Consider the following 22,351-nt stretch of genomic DNA (forward strand, 5'->3'; position numbering starts at 1 on the left):
TCTTTGTGTTCTGATTATAATTATGTAAGTTTTCAAATTCAGGTTGCCTTTGATTAAATTAGTATGACTTAAATAAATTCCATAGCAGATGGCATGTTTGCATAGCATTTAAGGCAGTGATGGACAGGATTTTTGTCTCATAAGATAATGAAGGGAGGAGGGGACAGGTTGAGTGCCCTGGCAAGGCACAGTGTAACTCTGGCAACTCCAGCCCTCAATCGGCATAAGCCATATTTTAGAAATTGAAGTCATAAAGATATTGTTTTGGTCAGTAATACAATTATGGTTCATGCAAAATTCTCTGTCTTACTGGGACCCACTTTCTCTAAATTTAGTTACTTAATAAAGAACTTTTATAACTTATTTCTAGGCTCTGTTTTAGGACTATTTTGGCTATTAAGAACTGTGTGTGTGTGCCGATATTTTTAACAGAGGAAAGGGATTAGTATAATATTTATTATTATAATGATAATAATTATTATTATTAACAGAGGAAATAAGATTTCTGATTGACTTCATATAGCCAGTTATGATGAATGGTCTGCTGTTATGCCAGACTTTCACATTTCTTACACATTTACATATATTCCTATTAAATATCAATTTCTGTGTTCTATAGTCACAAGCAATGAGTAGCACATCTGATCTGCTGGACAAAATTTTAAAAGCAATTGAAGAAAACATTACCACGGAGAATAGTTGCTCTCTTCTTACAGCTCTGGACACGTTACTGAACTCTGACAGTACAAAGGAAATGGTATTTGATGTAATAAAATTCATTAAAATGATAGAATAAACTGTTTTAAGATTTTTAAATATATACACGAATGATAGAATATTTAAACTGTTTTAAGATTTTTAAATATATACACGTTTTAAATGTTGCATGGTTCATTGAAACTAAGTGTTTGATACCTGGAGGTTGGTTACAGTCTCTATTTCTGTGTATATTTGGAATTTTTCATAATACAAAATTTTAAAAATTTCATTTACCTCCAAATACACTTATTATAAAAGTTTAGAATTTGGAAGTTTGGCTGGCTAATTCTAAACATAGTTTGGTACTTAGCAATATTAATTGGTACAGCATAAGTTTAGTATTTCTCCCCAGTCACTACATTAAATTTCCTAAATATAAAACTTAAAGAATTTTAAAGAATGTTTTACAGTTTTAATCATCAGTGTCTTTTAATTTTATAATATGTTCTTAATTTTTGTCTTAAGAAAAAAATCATTTAAAATTGGATTGAGAAAAAGCAAAATTAAAATATATCTTATTTTTAAATGCAATTAATCAATGGTAATTAATAAGCTAATTGCAAATTATTGACATTATTTGTTCAACAAGAATGACAAAAAATTTCATCATATTTATTATTACTGCATAGAGTATTTGACCTTGTAATGTCATAGCTGATTTGAAAAGGCTGTGGAAGGTTTTTACGTAAAGGCCATTGGTGGTTTAAAACAGTGTTTGGTTAAAAGGATAATGCTGAAAGGATAAGGTTCATGTTCACTATAAAATTCTGTTGTTAAAGAGCAAGGCTTCATAAATAACTTGTACCCGACGATCTTAAAAATCTAAGTGATGACATCATTGATCTAGCTTAGGAGTAAGTAGATTCGGAAGGGAATAATGACTGGTTGCTATGACAGTGTGGCTCTGACCAGCTGCTGATTTGTTGCTTGAACACAGGGTTTTACGTGCAAGATCCAGGCTCTGCGTGATAAGCTGTGGATCTTCCTGGTTCAGTCTTTCTATGCTGTTCGTCACACAGAAAGCTGGAAGCTGATGAGCACAGATGATCAACAGAAAATCCAAGCAGGTATATTAGCCTTGAGATTTTTTATTCTTATAATTGTGACAAGAGATATTTTAAAGGGATTCTAATAAGTGATAGGATTAACGTTTGTTTGCTTCTGTTTGCTTGCTAATTGAAACTGGTGCTGGTATGTTTAGGCAGTTTTAATAAATCATGCTTTTTTTCTGTCCTTAGAAAATGAAACTCATTTCCTTATATATACATATATAATTCTACTTTATCTTAGCAACTTTATATTCTAGCCAAATTTGCTTAAAAGCATTCTTTTAGATAGATTTAGAAGTATAGGAAAATGTAACCCATATAGAATAGATTACCAAACATACTTTCTCTCCCTTTTAAAATATATTTTTCCATAAAGCTTTCCCATCTTTTGCATAAGATACTCTTTCTTGTGGTTTTGCCTAGATTAGATGGCTTTATTCCATGATCGATTGGTTCAGTGATACAATGTGTGCTATTGCGGAGTGTCCCTCAGGAGCCGCACAGTGCTCTTTGACATTTAATAGGTACCATTTGAAATATTAGCATTAAACAAAAGATTTATACTGCTCAGAATGTGTGTTTGTTTCAAAAATGTTAAAATAAAAAATTGAGGGTGTGGAACTAAAAATGGCTTCATCACTATTTTTGGGTTAAAGCAGGTACCTTAGGAAAAATATTGACAGATTCAGTAAGTATACTTTTAAAAACATTTTAAATTAAGAGACTATATTTTATGAAGCAATATTTCTGTCCTATAAAACATGGAGACCATATGTGATATAATATATTCTTGATAGTACATGGATATGTTAAATTCTTTAATGATTTAATCAAAATATGATTTGCTCTGTCTTGCATTAAAAGCATAACACGATGGTGTAGCCAGATGTGATCTCAAGAGCACTTTTCAAAGAAATTCCAACAAAATAATAAAACAACAAAATCCATGAAACAACAAAAGTCATGAGAAGGTCTTTAGAAATTGGAATTTTTTTCCTTGTGACTATTTCTGTACTGATTTTTAGATGACAGTTCATCTGTACTATACAGTGTAAAAAACTAAGATCAGCATTCCATGAGTAGGTGTCATTCAACTCTCTTCTGATTGGGAGTAAAGTTTGCTCTTCTCCATTTTTAGAGGATATCATAGTTAAATTGGGTCCCGAACAATGTTCTTTATCTTAATTCTTCAAAGTGCTAATTTAAAATACATGTAGGGGCTTCCCAGGTGGCACAGTGGTTGAGAGTCCGCCTGCCGATGCAGGGGACATGGGTTCGTGCCCCGGTCCGGGAGGATCAATCCCACATGCCGCGGAGCGGCTGGGCCCGTGAGCCACGGCCACTGGGCCTGCGCGTCCGGAGCCTGTGCTCCGCAGCGGGAGAGGCCACAACAGTGAGAGGCCTGCGTACCGCAAAAAATAAATTAATTAATTAAATAAAATACATGTAAATACATACATATATATACACATATCTAAAACAAAATATTATTGGTAACCCAACTAATTGTCAAAAAGAACTTTTCAATCTATTACATTCTATCTGTGTAAAAATAATTTTTAAAATCTTAAATATGTTGAATTATAATGAGTCCTGACTTATGCATAATTATTGCATTGGGAAATCCCAGATAAAGGAGTAATTCTAGGTTGTCTTTGTTATAACATTTCTTACGTTCTAGTTTGAGTTACTGATCTTTGGGAGAAATCTTGTATTAATTTCCATCTGTATATTTTTGTGCAGTCATTTGCTAACCACAAACCAATCCTTGTAATGCTATTTCTAGGATCCTGCTTTGTCTTATAACATAGTTCCTATAGAATAGAAATAGTAGAATGTGCATGGTAGGGTTACAGATAATTTGATGTATTTTTCATCAGCTGTTTTAATAAAAATAAAATAAATTTTGGAAAATATATGTATATATTTCTTCAAAATATATTTTAAAGCTACATAACTTTCAAAGGGAACAAATACATTAGCTAAACTATATTTATGGCTCTCATACCATTATTCCTATATATTTCCCTGACGTCATTTAAATTCTTATTTGAAGAACATAAACCGAGTTCCCCAATAATTCCCATATAAACCTAATCTATAAAATGAATATTTTATGTAATTCTAAAAAGAATGATATAGGTTTAAGGATTGTCTCTTGTTTTATTTTCAACAAAACCTTACCTTTTTTCTCTTTACTCCTTCCTCAGGACATACCTGCAAAATCAGAAAAATTTTAAGAGTATTTTAATATTTTTTAGGATAGAAATTTTCTCCCATTGAATAGTTTATAAAATATTACATCTCCAAATATCTCAATATTACATTTCAAAAACTCTGTAATTTTTTGAAATTTGGAAAACTAGCTAAAAAGGTTATCTCTAAAATTTCAAGCTTGAGAAAATTCTAAGTTTTTATAAATGTATAAATCTTCTCTGTGAGACTGTACATTTCTAATTCATTAATTTTAATAACATAAAATCCATAGGGACAAGAAAATAAGATTCAAAATGAAGTTCTTTAAGAAAAATTCTAGAATAGGGAATTATTTATGTGTACTAGATTGGTTTCAACTTTTTAAAAGTTATTTCCATCAAAATGTAATCTTTTTCTGCTAATATACTATTTTCCCTCTACTTCTATGGTAATAATAGTGCTTCCTGTAAAATTAGATTGCTTTTTTTTTTCCTACAGCTGCATTTGACAAAGGTGATGACCGAAGACTTGGCAAAAAGCCTATATTCAGCAGCTCTCAGGTAAACTTTTACAATTTTACAGGCCCAGATGAAACAAGATAACAAGTAATTTAAATTTTATCATTTTATATTTCAGAATAATTTTTAAAAATCTATTCTTTCATTAACTAAAGCTGTTTCTGGATGGAAATAATTTTGCGTCTCGTTTTTAATCAAGTGAACATTTTGTAAATTTTTAAATGATATGCATTTTTTATATCCAGCTGGTATGGGAAGTGAAATATTGTCTACCATTTTTATTTCCTTGAAAACCTTTTTGGCAACTAGCATGTTGGAACTATTCCAGATCAGAAATTGTCTAGAATTCTAGATCTAGTTCCATGTCTGTTTTTCTAATTAACCTACTTTTTACAAAAGAAGATTTTAGTTGTCCCAGTTTTCTCTATACTAAGATTTTAATCCACATAATAGATTTTTGGTGTGAAAAAGACAGTTAATACCAAGAGTACAGTTGTGTTCACTTTAAAAGTTACTTGGTGTACTTATATGAGTTAACTAAAAATAGTCAAACTCTTAAAAACTAAGTAGAGTGGTGGCTGCCAGGGGCTGGGGAGATAAGGAAAAGGGGAATAATTGTTCAATGGGGATAGAGTTTCAGTTTTGCAAGATGAGACCGTTCTAGATATCTGTTGCACAACAAGGCGCATATAGTCAACCTGACTGTACTGCCCACTTAAAAATGGTTAAGATGGTAAATTTTATGTTATTTTTTAGTGCGCACACACACACACACACACACAACACACACGTTACTTGGTATATTCATTATAACATGAAATACATTTTTCTTCCCCTAAAATGTTATTAATGATAATTAGAGTTCCAATCTAGCTAACTTAAAAATGGTCACTTAATAATACATTTGAAGCATAAAATTATACTAACCTAGGCACACATTACAGTGATATGGAGACATACACTGAGAGTTCCAGTTTGGAATGCAAAGAATATATTGCCCTTGCAAGAGTGGAATTGGGAATCTTCCTTATCAGCCAGTAGATAGGAACTCACACAACTCCAAGCCACAACCAAGAGCTCTGATGGCTTGAGGCAGAGGTCAAGCTCTAAATGTCTTGGGTGAGAAACTGTGAGACGCTGGAGCTTTTTGCTAGTAAACCTCCTAGGACTATTTCCCTAAGTGTGTTCCATAATATACTAGCTTCATCATATGTTCTACCTAAGAACATCTAGCGTCAACTAAGGTTGAGAATTACTACACACCATAGCTCCTCTTAGACACTAACGATGCACATCAGCACCTAAAAGCTCTGAGAAACACTACAGTAAAGAACACTTCTGAATTTTGTTTTCCCCAAGATTTCCTCAAATTTTATAACCATGGAACACCACTAGACTCCCTCTTGACCCCTTTTAAGCATGTTGTACAGTTCCACAGAACATATGTTAGCAAATGGCACCTTAGAACACTTTTTCTATGTACTATGTTCCCTTTCACCCTATGTGTTTGTGTGTGTGTATGTGTGTGTGTGTGTGTGTTTTAAGGCCACCATGATTTAGCCTACCTGCCTTTCTTTCCCCTGTTCTATCTACTAACTGCTATCAACCAGGCTTTTCCTCCTTCCTTGCCTTACAGCAAAACAAAATCTCATTTCCCTTCCTCAGTTCCTGACTTTCAGGTTGTCCAAGGGTTTATACTGTTAACCACAATGGGAAGGAAACAGGCTAATATGTTTTCCTTAGAAAGGCAGCATTGTACTGAAATGGGTGCTGGACATAAAATCGTAAGAGTTCAGATCTTGACTTTATTATCTTTGTCATCTGTGAGTCTTAGTTTGCTTATCTGTAGAATGGAGTAATAAAACCTAGCCGGGATTATTGTGAAAATTAAGTGAGATAATTTATGTGCAATTGTCTAGTATGTAGTAAGTCCTCAATAACTGTGGTATGAATAAGTGTGTCTTCCAAAATGAGATGAGATCTTTTAGAGGCGGGAGAAAGTTGATGAGATAAAATAGAAATGTTTAAGAAGAGTGCTGGTACCAAAATACTTAAGACTAAAATTATACGATGTCTGGGATTTGCTTCAAAATAAAATGGTGGTAGTTATATATGAAACAGAATTGGCCAAGAGGTGATAGTTGTTAAAGCTGGGTAGTAGGTATGTGGGGATTCATGATACTGTTCTGTCTTCTTTGATTATGTTTAAATTTTTCTATAATAAAAAGTAAAACAAAATAATACCAACAAAAAGGAATAGTACTAGACCTGAAAGTGTGTCCAAGAGGAATGCTTTATTTTATTTTTTATTTTTGGCTGCGTTGGGTCTTTGTTGCTGCGCACAGGCTTTCTCTAGTTGCAGTGAGCAGGGCTACTGTTTGTTGTGGTGTGCGGGCTTCTCATTGCATTGGCTTCTCTTGTTGCAGAGCATGGGCTCTAGGTGCGCACGCTTCAGTAGTTGCAGCACATGGGCTCAGTAGTTGTGGCTAGTGGGCTCTAGGGCTCACGGGCTTCAGTAGTTGTGGCTTGTGGGCTCTAGAGCACAGGCTCAGTAGCTGTGGTACACAGGCTTAGTTGCTCCACCCCATGTGGGATCTTACCGGACCAGGGATCAAACCCATGTCCCCTACATTAGCAGGCAGATTCTTAACCACTGTGCCACCAGGGAAGTCCCAAGAGGAGGGCTTTAGAGTGTTACTCTTTTTTCTTCATCTTTGTCAATAGCATGTGGTGACCATTCCCAACTGGTTAGTTGTATATAAGAAACATACATAAACTTTGTAGATGTAAGTCATAGATTGCCTAAAAATGCATATACGTTGAATCCTCACCATGGTATACTATGTTAATGTGAAATTTCTAAAGGGGTAGAGCACCCCATATACTACATAGATCTCACCCATAGCATGATGCTTTAAAGTAGATAGATTCAAGGATAGAGTGAATTAAGAAGGATTAGTTTTAAGGGTGGGAAGAGGTCTAACATCAGAGTCTTCCTGGTTTTAGGTATTAAAAATAGAGAAATGGTTTTTTTGTTTGCCTGTTTGTTTTTGCGGTATGTGGGCCTCTCACTGTTGTGGCCTCTCCCGTTGCGGAGCACAGGTTCCGGACGCGCAGGCTCAGCGGCCATGGCTCACGGGCCTAGCCACTCCGCGGCATGTGGGATCTTCCCAGACCGGGGCACGAACCCGTGTCCCCTGCATCGGCAGGTGGACTCTCAACCACTGCGCCACCAGGGAAGCCGAGAAATGTTATTTTTTTTGAGCTAAGATTTGATCTAGCCTATTTGGACCTAGCCTATTTGAACTTTATAAGTATTACAGAGAATCCTAGTACACAGCACTGAATGGGACCAGTCTCCACCCCTAGACATGAGTAATCTGAGGCCCAGAGATGTTAGTAATGATTTCTTAAATATCCTATCTTCTATTCTTCAGTTAAAAGCAAAGCTAGAACAAGAATCTAATGATTCCTTTATTATTATACCTTGCTTTTGCTAAACTTAACTAGGTTATTTATTATGTATATACATATGTATGTGTGAATATAGACACACACATATTTATGTTATTTTTATCTTAGACAAATTTTAATTGTAATTAGAAGCTTTCATATTTAGAAACAACTAGACCTTGAACTGTATATCAATATGTGCTCAGATTTGATAGCCATCATCACATGTTCTTGAGTACCCAGTATGTGATGGGCATGGTGCTAAGGGATACAAAGATGAAGACAACACAGACGCTGTCTCATACAGCTTCCAAAAGGGAGTATTTATATAACAAATGGCAATATATTCTTAAAAATTTATTCTGTAATTCCTACCAGTTTTTAAAATTTTGTTATTCCCTTCCATACAACGTTGTTCTAAGCAAAATTATAAAGTAGGTGCATTGTCTTTAGTGCCCTTCTACTTTCCCCTTTTTATCTATTTCACCTGTTTTTAGGACCCCTTTTCCTTTCTCCAGACAACCAGTACTGTATTACTATGTTGTGGTTTGTGACTTCCCTGGTGGTCCAGTGGTTAACACTCCGTGCTTCCAATGTAGGGGGCATGGGGTCGATCCCTGGTCAGGGAATAAGATCTCACGTGCCATGCTGCACAGCCAAAAAAATAAAAAAAGAAAACTTTTCAGGTGTAATGTGTTCTTTCCCAGGGGCTTCCCCCCCCCCCACCCCCCCCCCCCCCCGCCCTTGCTTCCAGAGGATTAAATATTTAGTGATAAAATTTCTGGAATTTGGGATAGGATTGAAGAGAGAATTTTTGGTGAAAATCATTAACATACAGATGATTACCTGCTTAAAGCAGTAAATCCTGAGCTCAAGTCCTAGTTCAATCCCTTATCAGCATGTGGCCTTGGGTTACATACCTGCTTTAATCCCCAGTTTCTTGTTGAAGAAATGGAGATAACAACAGGAGCTGTCTCATAGAATTGTTGTGAGGATTAAGTGAGATGATACATGAAAAGCATCTGAGCACAGAACCTGGGAGTGGGCCCTCGAAAAATGTTGGATATTGCTATCATTCACCCAAGGCATCCTGACACCATTAAGTATTCATCTCTACCATAACTTCATAAAGTTAAATAGTATGCCTCTTAAAGTAGAATTTCCTGTTAATTTTGTATGTTTTATTTCAGATTTGATTAAGGTAATGTGATCAAAGACACATTCAAATGACCCCAGATCTTTCAAGTTTTAAGTGGCCCTAAATCATAATCTGAATTTTGCTGCTTTTTCCTCTTTGAAAAACTGGCTATTGAAACATAAAGTATTATGTCCAAGACTTCAGTCAAGTTACAGAGTATTTTTTTTCTTCTTTGTAGCAAAGGAGACAAGTTTCTGACCCTGGTGCTATAAAAAACAAATCTTGGAGAGAAAGTAACAAGAAAGAGTATTGGAGTTGTCCCTCTACGAATCAAAAGATGAAATCTGATGGATTAGGAGCGTCTGGACATTCATCAAGTACTAATAGAAATTCTATAAATAAAACTTTGAAGCATGATGATTTAAAGGAAAAGGATGGTACAAAAACCGCATCCAAGAGTACAAAAGAATTAAAAACTGTGGGAAAAAATGTTTCTGGAAAGCCCAAACCTATAATAAAGCCCAAAACAGAAAACGGTGATAATGCAAAGTCAGCAAACATGTCACCTAGACAAGTTGTGGAAAGATCAGCAGCAGCAGCAGCAAATGGACAGAAAAATTCAGTAAATGGAAAAGGAGTGAGAAATCAGGAAGGTCAAATTACAGGTGCCAGACCCAAGGTACTCACTGGGAACTTAAACGTGCATGCCAAAGCAAAGCCTTTGAAGAAAGTGACAGGCAAAGATTCTCCATGCCTCAGGATTTCAGGGCCCTCCAGCAGATCTACAAATTCAAGTATGGAATTACTGACTTCCACTGACTGTCTGGATGAACCAAAAGAAAATGGGTCAATAAAAGAGAAGCCTTCTGGTCATAAATTTTCCCTTTGTGACTCTCCAGGACAGACTGTGAAAAACAGTGTAGAAAGTATCAAAACTTCCACTGTAGGTGGGTTTTAACACTCTAATTTTTAATAGCTATTGAGGAGCTTTTTAGGAACAGTTAAAGTTCCTAGAAAAAAATGAACCTATGTTTCAACTTTTATTTAGTTTCAAATGCAAAAAGATTTTAGTAACATATATTCATGCAAACTGAGAAAAAACAGTTTTTCTCACCGTAACATTTAATTTTGTATATAGTGTATGACCAGTGAATTTATACATACTTATTACGTATTTATTCCTCAATCTCATGGCTCACTCTTCTTAATTTATAGCAGTAAAATCTCGACCTGTTTCAAAAGTTACCAATGGAACTTCCAATAAAAAAAGCATTCATGAACAAGAAACTAATATAAATAACAGGTAAGCATTCATTGTTTTACCTAGACATTAGCTTTCTCTGGAAGTTAATTATATACTAACTTCTAGCTAAATATTGTTAAAATATCTTTCCTTTGTTAGAAAATTTAGTATATTTACATAATGATATTTAAAAACTTTTCTTATTTATTATGTAAAATGACGATTGATACAAAATTGTAGAAGAATAATTTATACTTGTGGTACCTTATTATGCATTGCTTTACCATAGTTGATCTACAGTTTTATAAACTTAAACACTTAAGAACCTATGGTTTTTTCTATTTTCAGAAAAGAGATATATTTTTTATTTCTTTGAGAAAAAATACTTTTTTTGTTTTTTTTTAATTGAAGTATAGTTGATTTACAGTATTGTGAAAAATATATTTCATGTATGGGTCTTTTAAAAAATTATGTTTTGGAATCTCAGTGTAATACTGAACGCAAATAATTTTTCTTAGTGTGCTAAAGAAGGTCACCAGCAAAGGATACAGTGATCCAGTACCACAGGCAATTTTAAAGAAAAGAGGAAATGGCAATGGATGTGGTACAGCTCAGCAGAGGACAAAGAATGCCACAGTTAATCTTGCTAAAACTCAAGGTAAAGTTGAAATACTCCCAGGTATTACTTCCTTGTTTAAATTGAATAAGCAGAACTCTGATTCTGGAACTTTAGCAACAAATAAGCAAAGTATAACGTGGTTTCACTCATTTTACATTCATTTCATATTTTAGAGATGAGATTTTATTCTTCCACTTTTCAGACAAGTATTTTGGTGTTTTGGGGTGTGAGTTTAGTTTTTATTTTCTTTTGTGAAAAAAATAATTAAGGGAGTCACTAGGTTATCTGCATTTCTGGTCCTTCTGTGTATTATACCTGTGCTTCTTCAAAGTTTCATTGATAAATATAAGAATTCCATCTGCAAAACCAACACTAAAGAGCTCTTTAAAAAGTAATGGTACAATCTAGAGAGCTGTAATACGTAGGGAGGAAGAATTTTCCCTCTGGGCTCTGTGCTATGCCTGTTGTTTTTCCATATTCTAATAAAGAGAAGAATACTGATCAGATTGCATAATTTGCTAATATAATAACTGATTTTAAAAATTAATTTGCTTTATGCATTAAGCATTCACATATGTAAGAGCAGTGTGTAAAATGCTAAAACCAATTTTGAGGTAGGTAATGAATTAATACTGAAAGTAAATTTAAAAGTAAGCCAGAGAAAAGTTATTCATGTTCTAGTGACAGCTAAAAATTAAACATTTAAAACGATTTGATAATTCTGTTTGACATATTTAAATGCTCAAAATATCATCTCTAGGATTTCAACCATTATAAACAAATGAATTCCCAAAATTAATCCTCTTTCTTTCCAGTTACCAGCTTTAGTTTCAACTGCAGATCTAAGTTGTTAACCCTAATGACCTACAATAATAATGATCTGGCTATGAGAAATAAATTAGCTTTGTTACTGTTTGAGGAAAAAAATTGCAACAATTTCAACATTTCTATTTTGTGTTTTAGCTTGATTCTGCTTTTCAGCTATGTGGAACAGTCTGTTTTTCCCCCTAGAACTTCAAAGGGAAGAAAGACCCTTACTGCTCTTTTGGCATAAGAAAATCAGATTTTTCTACCCCCATATATTTATGCAAATCCAATTCTGGCATAGGATCAATGCTCTTTACTTGAGGAGGAGAGATCCTATTTTAATAATTTTACTTAAGATACTGGAATACTTCCTCTATATTTGTAATAAATTTTTTTTATTTTATCACATCACTAACGCCTAATTTGTAATTGTCCGTTTGATCATTATGTTACCATTTCATTGTTATCTATTTTATTTCTTCTAAAGGGATTTAAAAACAAATATTGAATTTCACTCACAAACTGGAAGGTATATTTTTGAATTTTCTTTACTTAGGATCCCAAGGAGAGTCACCACATTCAGTAAAATCTTCAGGGTCTTCAAGGCAGTCTGATGAAAATGTGACAAAATTGGACCACAGTGTAACTACAGATAAACAAACACCTAAGAGAAAAATTGTCAAGCAAGGACAAACAACATTGCCTAAGATTAGTGCAAAAATAGTAGCAATGCCTAAAAACCTAAATCAATCTAAGAAAGGTGAAACTTTGAATAATAAGGATTCAAAACAGAAAACACTTCCTGGACAGGTTATATTGAAGACTCAGCCTTCTTCTCTGAGACCTTTAAAAAGTGAACCATCTGTTGTCCAAAAAAGTGTGCTTCGTGATGTATGTGATAATAACAACAAAGGCAATGTTTCTGAACAGAAGCCTCATGAACCTCTAATTAATCTCACAGCCGAAATCAGTGATACAGAAGCATGTCAGTCACCATGCATACTTGACCCACAAAAGCCATTAAACAATCAAGAAAAAGAGAAGTTGGTGTTAGAATGCCAAAATATTTCAAATCTAGATAAATTAATAAAACATGAACTGGAATCAAAACAGATTTGTTCAGATAAAAGTGAAACAAATTTTTCTGGTCACAAAAAAACAGATCAATGCAACACAGTTAAAATACATTGTCATTCTGATGAGAGTGATAATGTAGATCCAGAATTTTATAGCACCACTGCTCTAAAATCCATGATTTCAAATCCAAATGAAAACTCTTTGAACTCTAATCCAGTTTGTGACCTAGATTCAACAAATGTAGAGCAAGTCCATTCAGTGTCAGATAGGGAGAAGCAAGCAGGGAGAAAAGATACAAACAAAAAATTAAACATTAAATGTGTGAAAGATGTTTTACCTTGTGTTCCTGAACAGACAAATGGTACCTTAAATTCTGGTCAAGATGACAGAAAATCTAGAATTCATGTGGAAGAACAGACAGTTCCCCATCAGTTTTCTGATGACTCTGCCATGAATGGAGACAAACATGCTACAGTAGACTCAAATACTTCCTCCAAGTGTTTTTTGGAACAAATACTAGGGAAAAATTCTCCTAAAGACATGGAAACAACAGAAACTCCAGAGAGCCATGAAACTCCAGAAGCTCCATTCATGAGTCACTGGAATTTGAGTACCAGTGTTCTGCATCAGAGAGAGAGTCCTGAATCTGACAGTGGCAGTGCTACAACATCCTCTGATGACATAAAGCCTAGATCTGAAGACTATGATGCTGGAGGGTCTCAGGATGATGATGGGTCAAATGACAGGGGTATTTCTAAATGTGGCACTATGCTGTGCCATGATTTTCTTGGAAGAAGTAGCAGTGACACCAGTACTCCTGAAGAATTAAAAATATATGATAGTAACTTAAGAATTGAAGTGAAAATGAAAAAGCAAAGTAGTAATGATCTTTTCCAAGTTAATTCGACAAGTGATGATGAGATTCCTAGGAAAAGGCCAGAAATTTGGTCTCGATCTACAAGAGTCCACCCTAGGGAAAAAGAAAATATTCCACGAGGCAGTATCCAGTTTGCTCAGGAAGTAGATCAGGTTTCTTCCTCAGCAGATGAAACAGAAGATGAAAGGTCTGAAGCTGAAAATGTTGCAGAAAATTTCTCTACATCTAACCCAGCTCTTCAGCAGTTTCAGGGAATAATTAATTTAGCTTTTGAAGATGCAACTGAAAATGAAAGTCACGAGTTTCGTGCAACTAAAAATTTTAAAAGGTCAGTTTTACTTTCGGTAGATGAATGTGAAGAACTAGGATCTGATGAAGGGGAAGTCCATGCTCCCTTTCAGCCTTCTGTAGATTCGCCTTCACCTTCTGATGTTTTTGATGGTGTTTCTCATGAACATCACGGAAGGGTCTGCTACTCCAGATACTCACAAGGAAGTAAAGGTAGTATTTTAGAATGTAGACAAGAGAAAGCCAATAGTGTATATAAAAACAAAAGCTCTCCCTTGGGTCTTAGTAGCATTGACTCTTCAAGAAAAGATAAACAGAGTGCTTCAGCCACAGAAAAAGAGAGCACAACAGATGTCCTGTCCAGAGGAGGCAGACAGCTTCCTCCAGAAGATAAAAAAGTAAACAGTGGAAGCAATGTGGTTAATGACTTTCAGCCACGCAGCAAACTTTCAGATAGTGATATAAAATCTCAAGAAAGACCATGTCATCTGGAACTTCATCAAAGAGACCCCAATTCTGACATACCAAAGAACAGCTCTACAAAATCTCTGGACTCTTATTGGAGTCAAGTTCTGCCTCCAGAAGGTCAAGTGAAAGAGAGCCATTCTGCAGCTACCAAGAAAGCTAATATTGCTTTATCTGCAGGTAATGTACAGATATAGAAATGCTAAATCCATAAGAAAATGAGTTTATAGAATTTTAAAGTTGTAGGTAGCCCTGAATGTTATATTTTAGTTAGATAGAATAATTACTTAAGCAACAGATTCAAATTTTAAATGAAAACTGAAATTTCTTAATAGAATGAAAATAGCTCGTTACTCTTTATTGTTCACTTAAAATCTTAGTGAAAAATTCATATCTAGTAAAAATTTGGGTGGTTTATTAGAGCTAACCTACTAAGAGATTTTACATGAAAGAATAAAGGGAAAAACTTAGTTTGCTATTATTTAGTTATTTATGTCTAATTTAACATAGGAATTATTGACTATTAGAAATTTTATTATACATTGGATATGATTTATGAACTATGCTAATATATATCTAAGAGGGCTGTGCAATAAGTATAGTAATATGTAACTAAAAGCACTGAACTATTTTAACTAGATTAATTATTAAAATTTATATACATTTTACAGAGATTAAGACTTTCAGGATCACTATAATTCTATTCTAAAATTTTCAAGTAAAAAGATAAATTTCCTAAAAGAGATTATATTTAGAAGCAATGATAATATATGAAAAAATCCCAGGCTTATTTCATATGTATAGATGGTTTCCTGTCTAATTGTTTTGTGTGTTTGTCTTCCTTATTATAGTAATTTGAACCATTACACACATTTAAAATATGCAATAGTGGCTGACTGAGTAGCTAATGTATACCAGAACTAAGAAAAATACTTATCAGTAGTCCCTGTTCAGCAAAATCACAAGAATAGGGAACTCTTTAAAGTTGTACTTTTTTTTTGTCCTTGCTTGCATCCTCCTTTGCATGTGCAATATATAAGTCTTTAGATAAAGTAAGTCTTTAGATAAAATGTATTTATTCTCCCTTTGAAACTGACTTACCTTAAAAGTCACCATCAAATAACCGCCTCTTATTTTCTCTTTAAGTTTCTATTATAGTGAATTAGATACATGTGCGCGTTCTGTTTATGTTTAAATAATTTCTGTTTTCTGTATCACAAGTTTTCAAATTAAACTGGAGAATTATTGTTAGTTGCCTATGTTGATTTTGCTGCTAAACATTACCTTTGAGTTTTTTTTTTCAAACGTAGAAAAAGAAATGCCTCAGAAATCTTGTCAATTTTGTATAAATGTTATTTTTCCCATTCTCTGTTTTTTTTTGGACAATAACTGTTATATTGTGTTAATATTGTTCTACAGAACTCTGAGGGGTACCAACATGTGCAGTTTTTACATTGTTTAGTATTATGAATTATTTCAGGAGACATAGATGATTGTGACACAGTGGCACAAAACTACATGTATGACCATCGGCCTTCAAAAACCCTCTCTCCAATATATGAAATGGATGTAACAGAAGCATTTGAGCAGAAAATGGAATCAGAAACACATGTTACAGACATGGATTTTGAAGATGAGCAACACTTTGCAAAACAAGATTGGACGCTATTAAAGCAACTGCTCTCTGAAGAGGATTCAAACTTAAATATTACAAATTCTATTCCTGAAGACTTAAATTTAGCACAGTATCTAATCAATCAGACACTACTTTTAGCACGAGACAGCTCAAAACCTCAGGGTAAAGCACATGTTGACACTTTAAACAGATGGAGTGAACTAACATCTCCATTCGATGATTCCTCAGCAAGCATCACCATGGCTAGTTTTTCCTCTGAGGATTGTTCACCCCAAGGGGAATGGACAATTCTGGAACTAGAAACTCAGCATTAAGAGTATTAACACTTTGGAAAATGTTAAACTATGCCACCCCTTTATTTTTTTGATGCTTATATTATATCCAAGTGATAATTGCATTAGCCTATTAGACTATCCTTAATATTGAGGAAGTCTTTCCAATTTACTGAAGTAAACATAGTTTGTTTATTAATATATCACATGTAGAAAAAAGTGTTTTTCTAAAAATCTTGAGCATGGTTTCTATAATTATTAGAGAAATTAGAAGACTTGTAAGGAAACCCTTGCTTTAGTTTTCCTTTCCTAACTGATCATTCATTTACTTGTTTATCATTCAGTAATTTAAAATGTGAATGCACAAGTAGAACAGTCCCTTTACTTTTTGCTCTGCATATGGTAACCATAATTTAACAATAAAAAAACTTATTGTGCTTGTGTCAATTTATGTAGAGTTAATTTGTAACATTCAAACGCAGGTTGGTATGGTTGAGGCTGATAGCTTAATATTAGAAAAAACCTTCGCTTTCCCAACAATTCACGTCCAGGAAATTGTCAAGTAAATGCATCTCAAATTTCACTGACATTTTTGCTAAAACAGGAGAAGTGGAATTTCCTGTAACTCTTTTTGGGATATATCCGCGGAAAGGCATCTGCCCTTGTTGAAAAAAAGTGGGAAAACTGTCCATCTGTTTTATCTATATAGACTTCCTCTATAATTAATCACTCTCCATTTTTCATTCCATGGTAGAGATATTTTTGAACTGCATCTGCAGTAATCCTGCACTAAATATTACCTTGAAAATGGGTACATGAGGCAATTGAGTTATAGAGTTAAATTGTGTGCATGTGTGTGCACATACATGTATGTTTGCTTTTCTATTTGTCTATATGCTCTAGTTCCTTATTTCCTTGATCAGATTGTCTTTCAGTCTGTAATTTTGGTAGAAAGGCAAAGATAAACATCTTTTTTGCAAAATTCTACTGGGGAGTGAACACTTGGTTACCTACTTGATATTGGTGGATGTTACCCTTAGGGTGATGGGATTTAGTAGAGTTGGCACCTCTCAAAGCTTTGTAACTAACTAATAATTTCTCTAAAATAGACCAGAAGGAAATATTTTGGCTTAGAATTCCTTTTCTAAATTAACAAAGTTTCGGGCAATTCCCTGGCGGTCCAGTGGTTAAGACTCAGTGCTTTCACTGCTGTGGCCCAGGTTTAATCCCTGGTCAGGGAACAAAGATCCTGTAAACTGTGCAGCGCGGCCAAAAATAAAAATAAAAAAATAATAAATTCACAAAGTTTTCAACAAATGATCAACATTAGCGAGAACCTGTAACTATATTGAATATCAACAATTATATTGATGTACAATCATTTGGTATTCTTATATAATAACATATTAATGTTAATATTAGCTACTAACCTGTTATACCATACCTTTTTTAACTAGAAGCTCTGCAAGGGACACTCATTCATTCAAACAGTCAAGAAACACATTTGTTCTAGGCACTGAAGTGTGAAGATAAATAAGGTTTGATTCCTGCCACCCAAAAGAGTTCAGTTTCTAATGAGGAGGGAAAACCATATAAGAAAAAGGTCAAAAACAGTATTGTAAGAACTTTGTGTCTTAAAGCTGGATGGGAATTTAGAGGTTAGTTTAATCCCTTCAAATTCCCAAGGAGGACTCTGAAGCCCAGAGGAATTTTAAAATTGCCCAGGGTCCCACACTGATTTGTGAGTTAGAATCCAGTATTCCTTAATTTCAGTTAGATGTTATCTCTACCACACAACACACTTCATTTGACTTTTATCATAAAATCTGAAAACAAATTCATTCATAGATAGTTTGTAGCATAAAGAAATAATATATGATAGAGTCAGAAACAGCACAGATTTCCAAGACAGTGTGTTTTCTTTTTCTCCAAATGTGAAATTGTTTTGTTATTTTTAATAAACTACCTCAGAAGTTCACAAATTTATAATTGAAGCTTCATTTCTTTCATGTCACATTTGCAAATAGATAGTAGGGAAGGACTTAAGTCCTTAAGTATGACCTCTTAGGTAATTTCAGGACGTGTTTTCTTATCATGCCCTTTTGTGAACAACACATCTACCAGTCTGTTTCCTGCAGGACTCTGGGCTAGTTCTTTATCATTCAACAAACATATACTGAAAAATAACTACTAAAATTTATTTAACACTTATTAAATGTTAGACACTGTGCTGAGTGCTTTAAATATGCATTAACATCTAATTCTCACAACAGTTCTATGAGATATGTCTTATCTTTATTTTATACATAAGGAGACTGATGTAGCATCCTTACCCTGGATGAGCTACCCTAGTGGAAGAAACTAAGAGAGAAATAACACATTATGCTATTGTTTGGTAAGATAGCAATTGTATATGGTCAGAGTTGTAATAGCTCAGAGGGAAAAGCTATGAACAGATTGTCAGGAAGAAAAGATTAGAGAAAGCTTCTTAAGGGCAAGTAATATTCAGTGAAGCTTCAGAATTTCTATAAAGGGGCTTGGTGGCTGCAATCTAGTTGGAAGTGTAGGCCAGGCAACTTGACTTGAAGATGAACTTTTATAGGAAGTACTTTGCTTTTCCTTAGATTGTATGTTACAGATCAATAAAAATACAAACATTTTTAAAACATGCTTTTATACATAGTTTACCTAAGACTCAAAAACTCCATCCATACAAAAAAAAAATCTTATTTTTTTTAAATTTGAGTTCTTGGTGGAGGACTGATGAAGATTATGGAGAGAGTCTAAAGCCCCTTTGTACCATCTCTTGCAGCAATCAAGTAATAGCTGATGCTGGCTTTCCAGGATGAGTAGGAATTTGCTTGGTGATAGGGCATTCTAGACATAGGAGCACCTTAAGGAATGGTGACCAGGATGTGTGTTGAGGATGCAGACAAAGAGTGGTAGAAGATAAGACTAAAAAGCTGAGTTGGAGTTGGATTCTGGAAGTTATTAAATACTATGCTTAAATGTTTAAATAGTCAAAGCTCTGGATTTGGTAGGCATCATGTCTCTTTCCATTATGCATTCATTTATTTATTTTTAACTCTCCCTGGACAATCTGTTTGCACATTCTTGGGGAAATAACCACCGACTGCTCACAATGGGTAGTCATCAAACTTGTTTCTTAAGTTACTAGGTAACATAACCAGGTGTTTCAGAAAGGTAACTGTCAGCAGTAATGAAGATGGCCTGTTTTGGAGAAGCACTCAGATCTCAAGATGCAATTACAATAGTTCTGTCAACCTTAGAAATGGGGAACGGAAGAGGATTTGGTAACAGAGACATTAGGTAGATTGAGATATGGTGGCAGAAGATAGAAAGGAATTTTTTAATTGCTATCAAAAATAACATTTATTCCACACATATTTGAGGGCCCATGATATTTCTGGGTATTAAAGGATGAATGGCATCGTATCTGTCCTTGAATATCTCAGTTTAGTGAGAGATTGTTAAAACTTTTTAAGTTGTGTCAAAATAAAGCTCTGTATGAAGTGTAATCAGTGTACACAGGAGAGAGAAATGATGGAATGATACTTGGATAGGCTCCTTTACTATTTTAGGACTAGTAAGAGTTCACAAGACAAAGGAAGAGGCATATTCGGCAGAAAAAGAGTTTAGAAGCAGTGGGGAATTCTTGTTCCATATGGCTGAAGAGTAGAAGGGAATGGATGGGGAGGGCAAGAGATGAAGTTGGACAGGGACATATAGTACAGAGAGGAGCATGATCAGATCTGCATTTTAGAATGATCACTCTGGAAGCAGTATGTACAATTGAGTAGAGCAGGGTTCAAAGCAGGTAGACTAGTGATGAGTGTTAAAATAATAAAGGCTTGAACTAGGGCAATGGCTGTGGAGATAGAAGGAGTGGCCATATTAGGTTTAAGATGTGGATTGGAGAAACATTGATTTTGGGTGAGAGGAGGGAGTCATCTTAGAAGACTCAGGATTCTGACTGAAGTGCCTGGGTTGTGGATGACGTCATTAGCCAAAAATTGAAGCAAGCTCAGGAGTGGGGATGAGTTCAGTTTAGGACATACTGCGTTTGTGAGGCCTGTGGGACATTCAAGAGGCTGAAGACAAAATACTGTGGAATAGTCAGAGAAAGAAAAGCCGGAGAAGGAGACTGAAAAGGAATATTCAGAAGTAAGAGAACTAGGAGGCCAAAGATAAGAGGAGACAGTGGTGAATGTATAATCACCACTAATCAGAGAAGGGCAAATCAAGGCTGAGATTCTACTTTAACCTATCAAAGTGGCAAGGATTTTTAAAAGTTTGTAAAAAAAAATTCAACAGTTAGCAAGAGAATGGTAAGTTTGGGATCCTTGTATGTTGCTGTAGGAGTGTAAATTACCTTTCCAGGAAGTAATTAGGCAATCTATGTCAAGAATGTTTATAACTTTATATCCTTAAACTAGTCCTTTCCCCTCTTGGGACCTGCCATTGAGAAATAAGAAGAATCTGAGACAAAGATTTGTCTACAAAAATGTTTGTCAGAGAGCTAGATATATAAGTGAAAACTGAAAACTAGCTAAATGTCAACAGCAGAAAGGCTAAATTATGGTACATCTATATAACACATTATGAAATGATTAAAATTGTTTTCAAAACATCTATTTCATGTCAAGAGAAGATACTTATAAGAAAAAAAACCAGAATATTAATTTATAAATATAACATCCAATTTTCTATACTTACAAGTACATAGAAAAAGAGACTTGAAGGAAATAAGTATGTATTAATAGTGGTTATGGTTAAGGGGTGATTATTATTTTTATCTTTTAACTCATATTTTTCATGTTTTCTACAAGGCACAGAAAAATAAGTATGTTTGTTTTTAGGTAAGTAGTAGCGGTTAACAGTGTCAAATGCTGTTTGAAATGTCAAGGTTCACACTTAGACTAGTACATTGGATTTGGACATTAGGACTTTATTGGTAGTTTTTGTCAATTGGTGTTTTCTTTAGAGTAGTAGTAAGGACAGAAACTAGACTACAGTGGGTTGAAAGGTGAACAGGAAGTAAAGAAGTAGAACTTGTTCTTTTAAGGAGCCTGACTGAAAAAGAGACAGTGGTAGCTTGAAGTTACTGTTGTTTTTAAGATAAAAGTAACTTTAGCACTTTGAAAATAAGAGGTTGGGAATAATCAATGAATCAGGGGCCATCAAGGAAGAGGCAGGAGAAGGTGGGATCAAGCACAAAGAATACTAACTGATACAGGGCATTGCAAGGAACTTCAGGTGTTTAAAGCACTAAATGCATGTGGAACAGTAGAGGAAGATAAAGCTGGAAAAGTATAGGAAGGCCAGGACATGAAGAACCTGTAAGCCATGCCAAGGACGGGGAAAGCCATTTAGGCAAACATATTAAATATTTTAAATATATTAAATCAAAGGTAAACATATTATAGGACTGTTTTTTGTTTGTTGTTTCTGGGTTATTTTTGGCCTTGCCGTGCGGCATGTGGGATCTTATTACCTGAGCAGGGATCGAACCTGCACCCACTGCATTGGAAGCATGTAGTCTTAACCATTGGACCACTAGGGAAGTCCAGGACTGTTTTGTTAAGATTATTCTAGCTGCATAGTGTGGAAAAGTATCTTAGAGAAGAGACTGGAAGAAAGAAGACCTGTAAAGTGGTCATTGGAATAATTAAGGAGAAAAAGAGATCCAAACTAAGGAAAAAATGGCGAAGATAGAAATAAGAAGATGGATTTGAGAGAAAATTAGGAGGTAGAATGAACAAGATGTGGTTACCAACTGAGTATGAAGACTTGGAAGAAGGGATAAAGGTGATTCCTCTTCATACCCCAGAATTCTAATAGGTAAAAAATGGAAGGCTGATGCTTTGTAGTTGAAAAAAAGATAATTTTCAATTTGGACATGTCACATTTGAAATGCAGTTGAGACAACCAAG

The 22,351-nt window shown here is 34.5% G+C and overlaps 1 protein-coding gene across 1 annotated transcript in view; it reads left to right on the forward strand.

Moving 5' to 3' along the window:
- BTBD8 (BTB domain containing 8) overlaps nt 1-16,846 on the forward strand; it is a 91,592-nt gene extending 74,746 nt beyond the window's left edge. The window contains exons 11-18 of the mRNA XM_027114324.1: nt 620-757; nt 1,697-1,826; nt 4,503-4,564; nt 9,352-10,060; nt 10,329-10,416; nt 10,875-11,014; nt 12,339-14,669; nt 15,970-16,846. Of these exons, the coding sequence (XP_026970125.1) occupies nt 620-757; nt 1,697-1,826; nt 4,503-4,564; nt 9,352-10,060; nt 10,329-10,416; nt 10,875-11,014; nt 12,339-14,669; nt 15,970-16,439 (4,068 nt within the window). The 3' untranslated portion in view covers nt 16,440-16,846. The remainder of the gene's footprint in view (nt 1-619; nt 758-1,696; nt 1,827-4,502; nt 4,565-9,351; nt 10,061-10,328; nt 10,417-10,874; nt 11,015-12,338; nt 14,670-15,969) is intronic.
- Nucleotides 16,847-22,351: the final 5,505 nt, after the last annotated feature.

The sequence above is a fragment of the Aethalodelphis obliquidens genome, unplaced genomic scaffold (genome assembly GCF_003676395.1).
Source record: "Aethalodelphis obliquidens isolate GAN/ISIS:26980383/991018 unplaced genomic scaffold, ASM367639v1 scaffold13, whole genome shotgun sequence".
Lineage (NCBI taxonomy): Eukaryota > Metazoa > Chordata > Mammalia > Artiodactyla > Delphinidae > Aethalodelphis > Aethalodelphis obliquidens.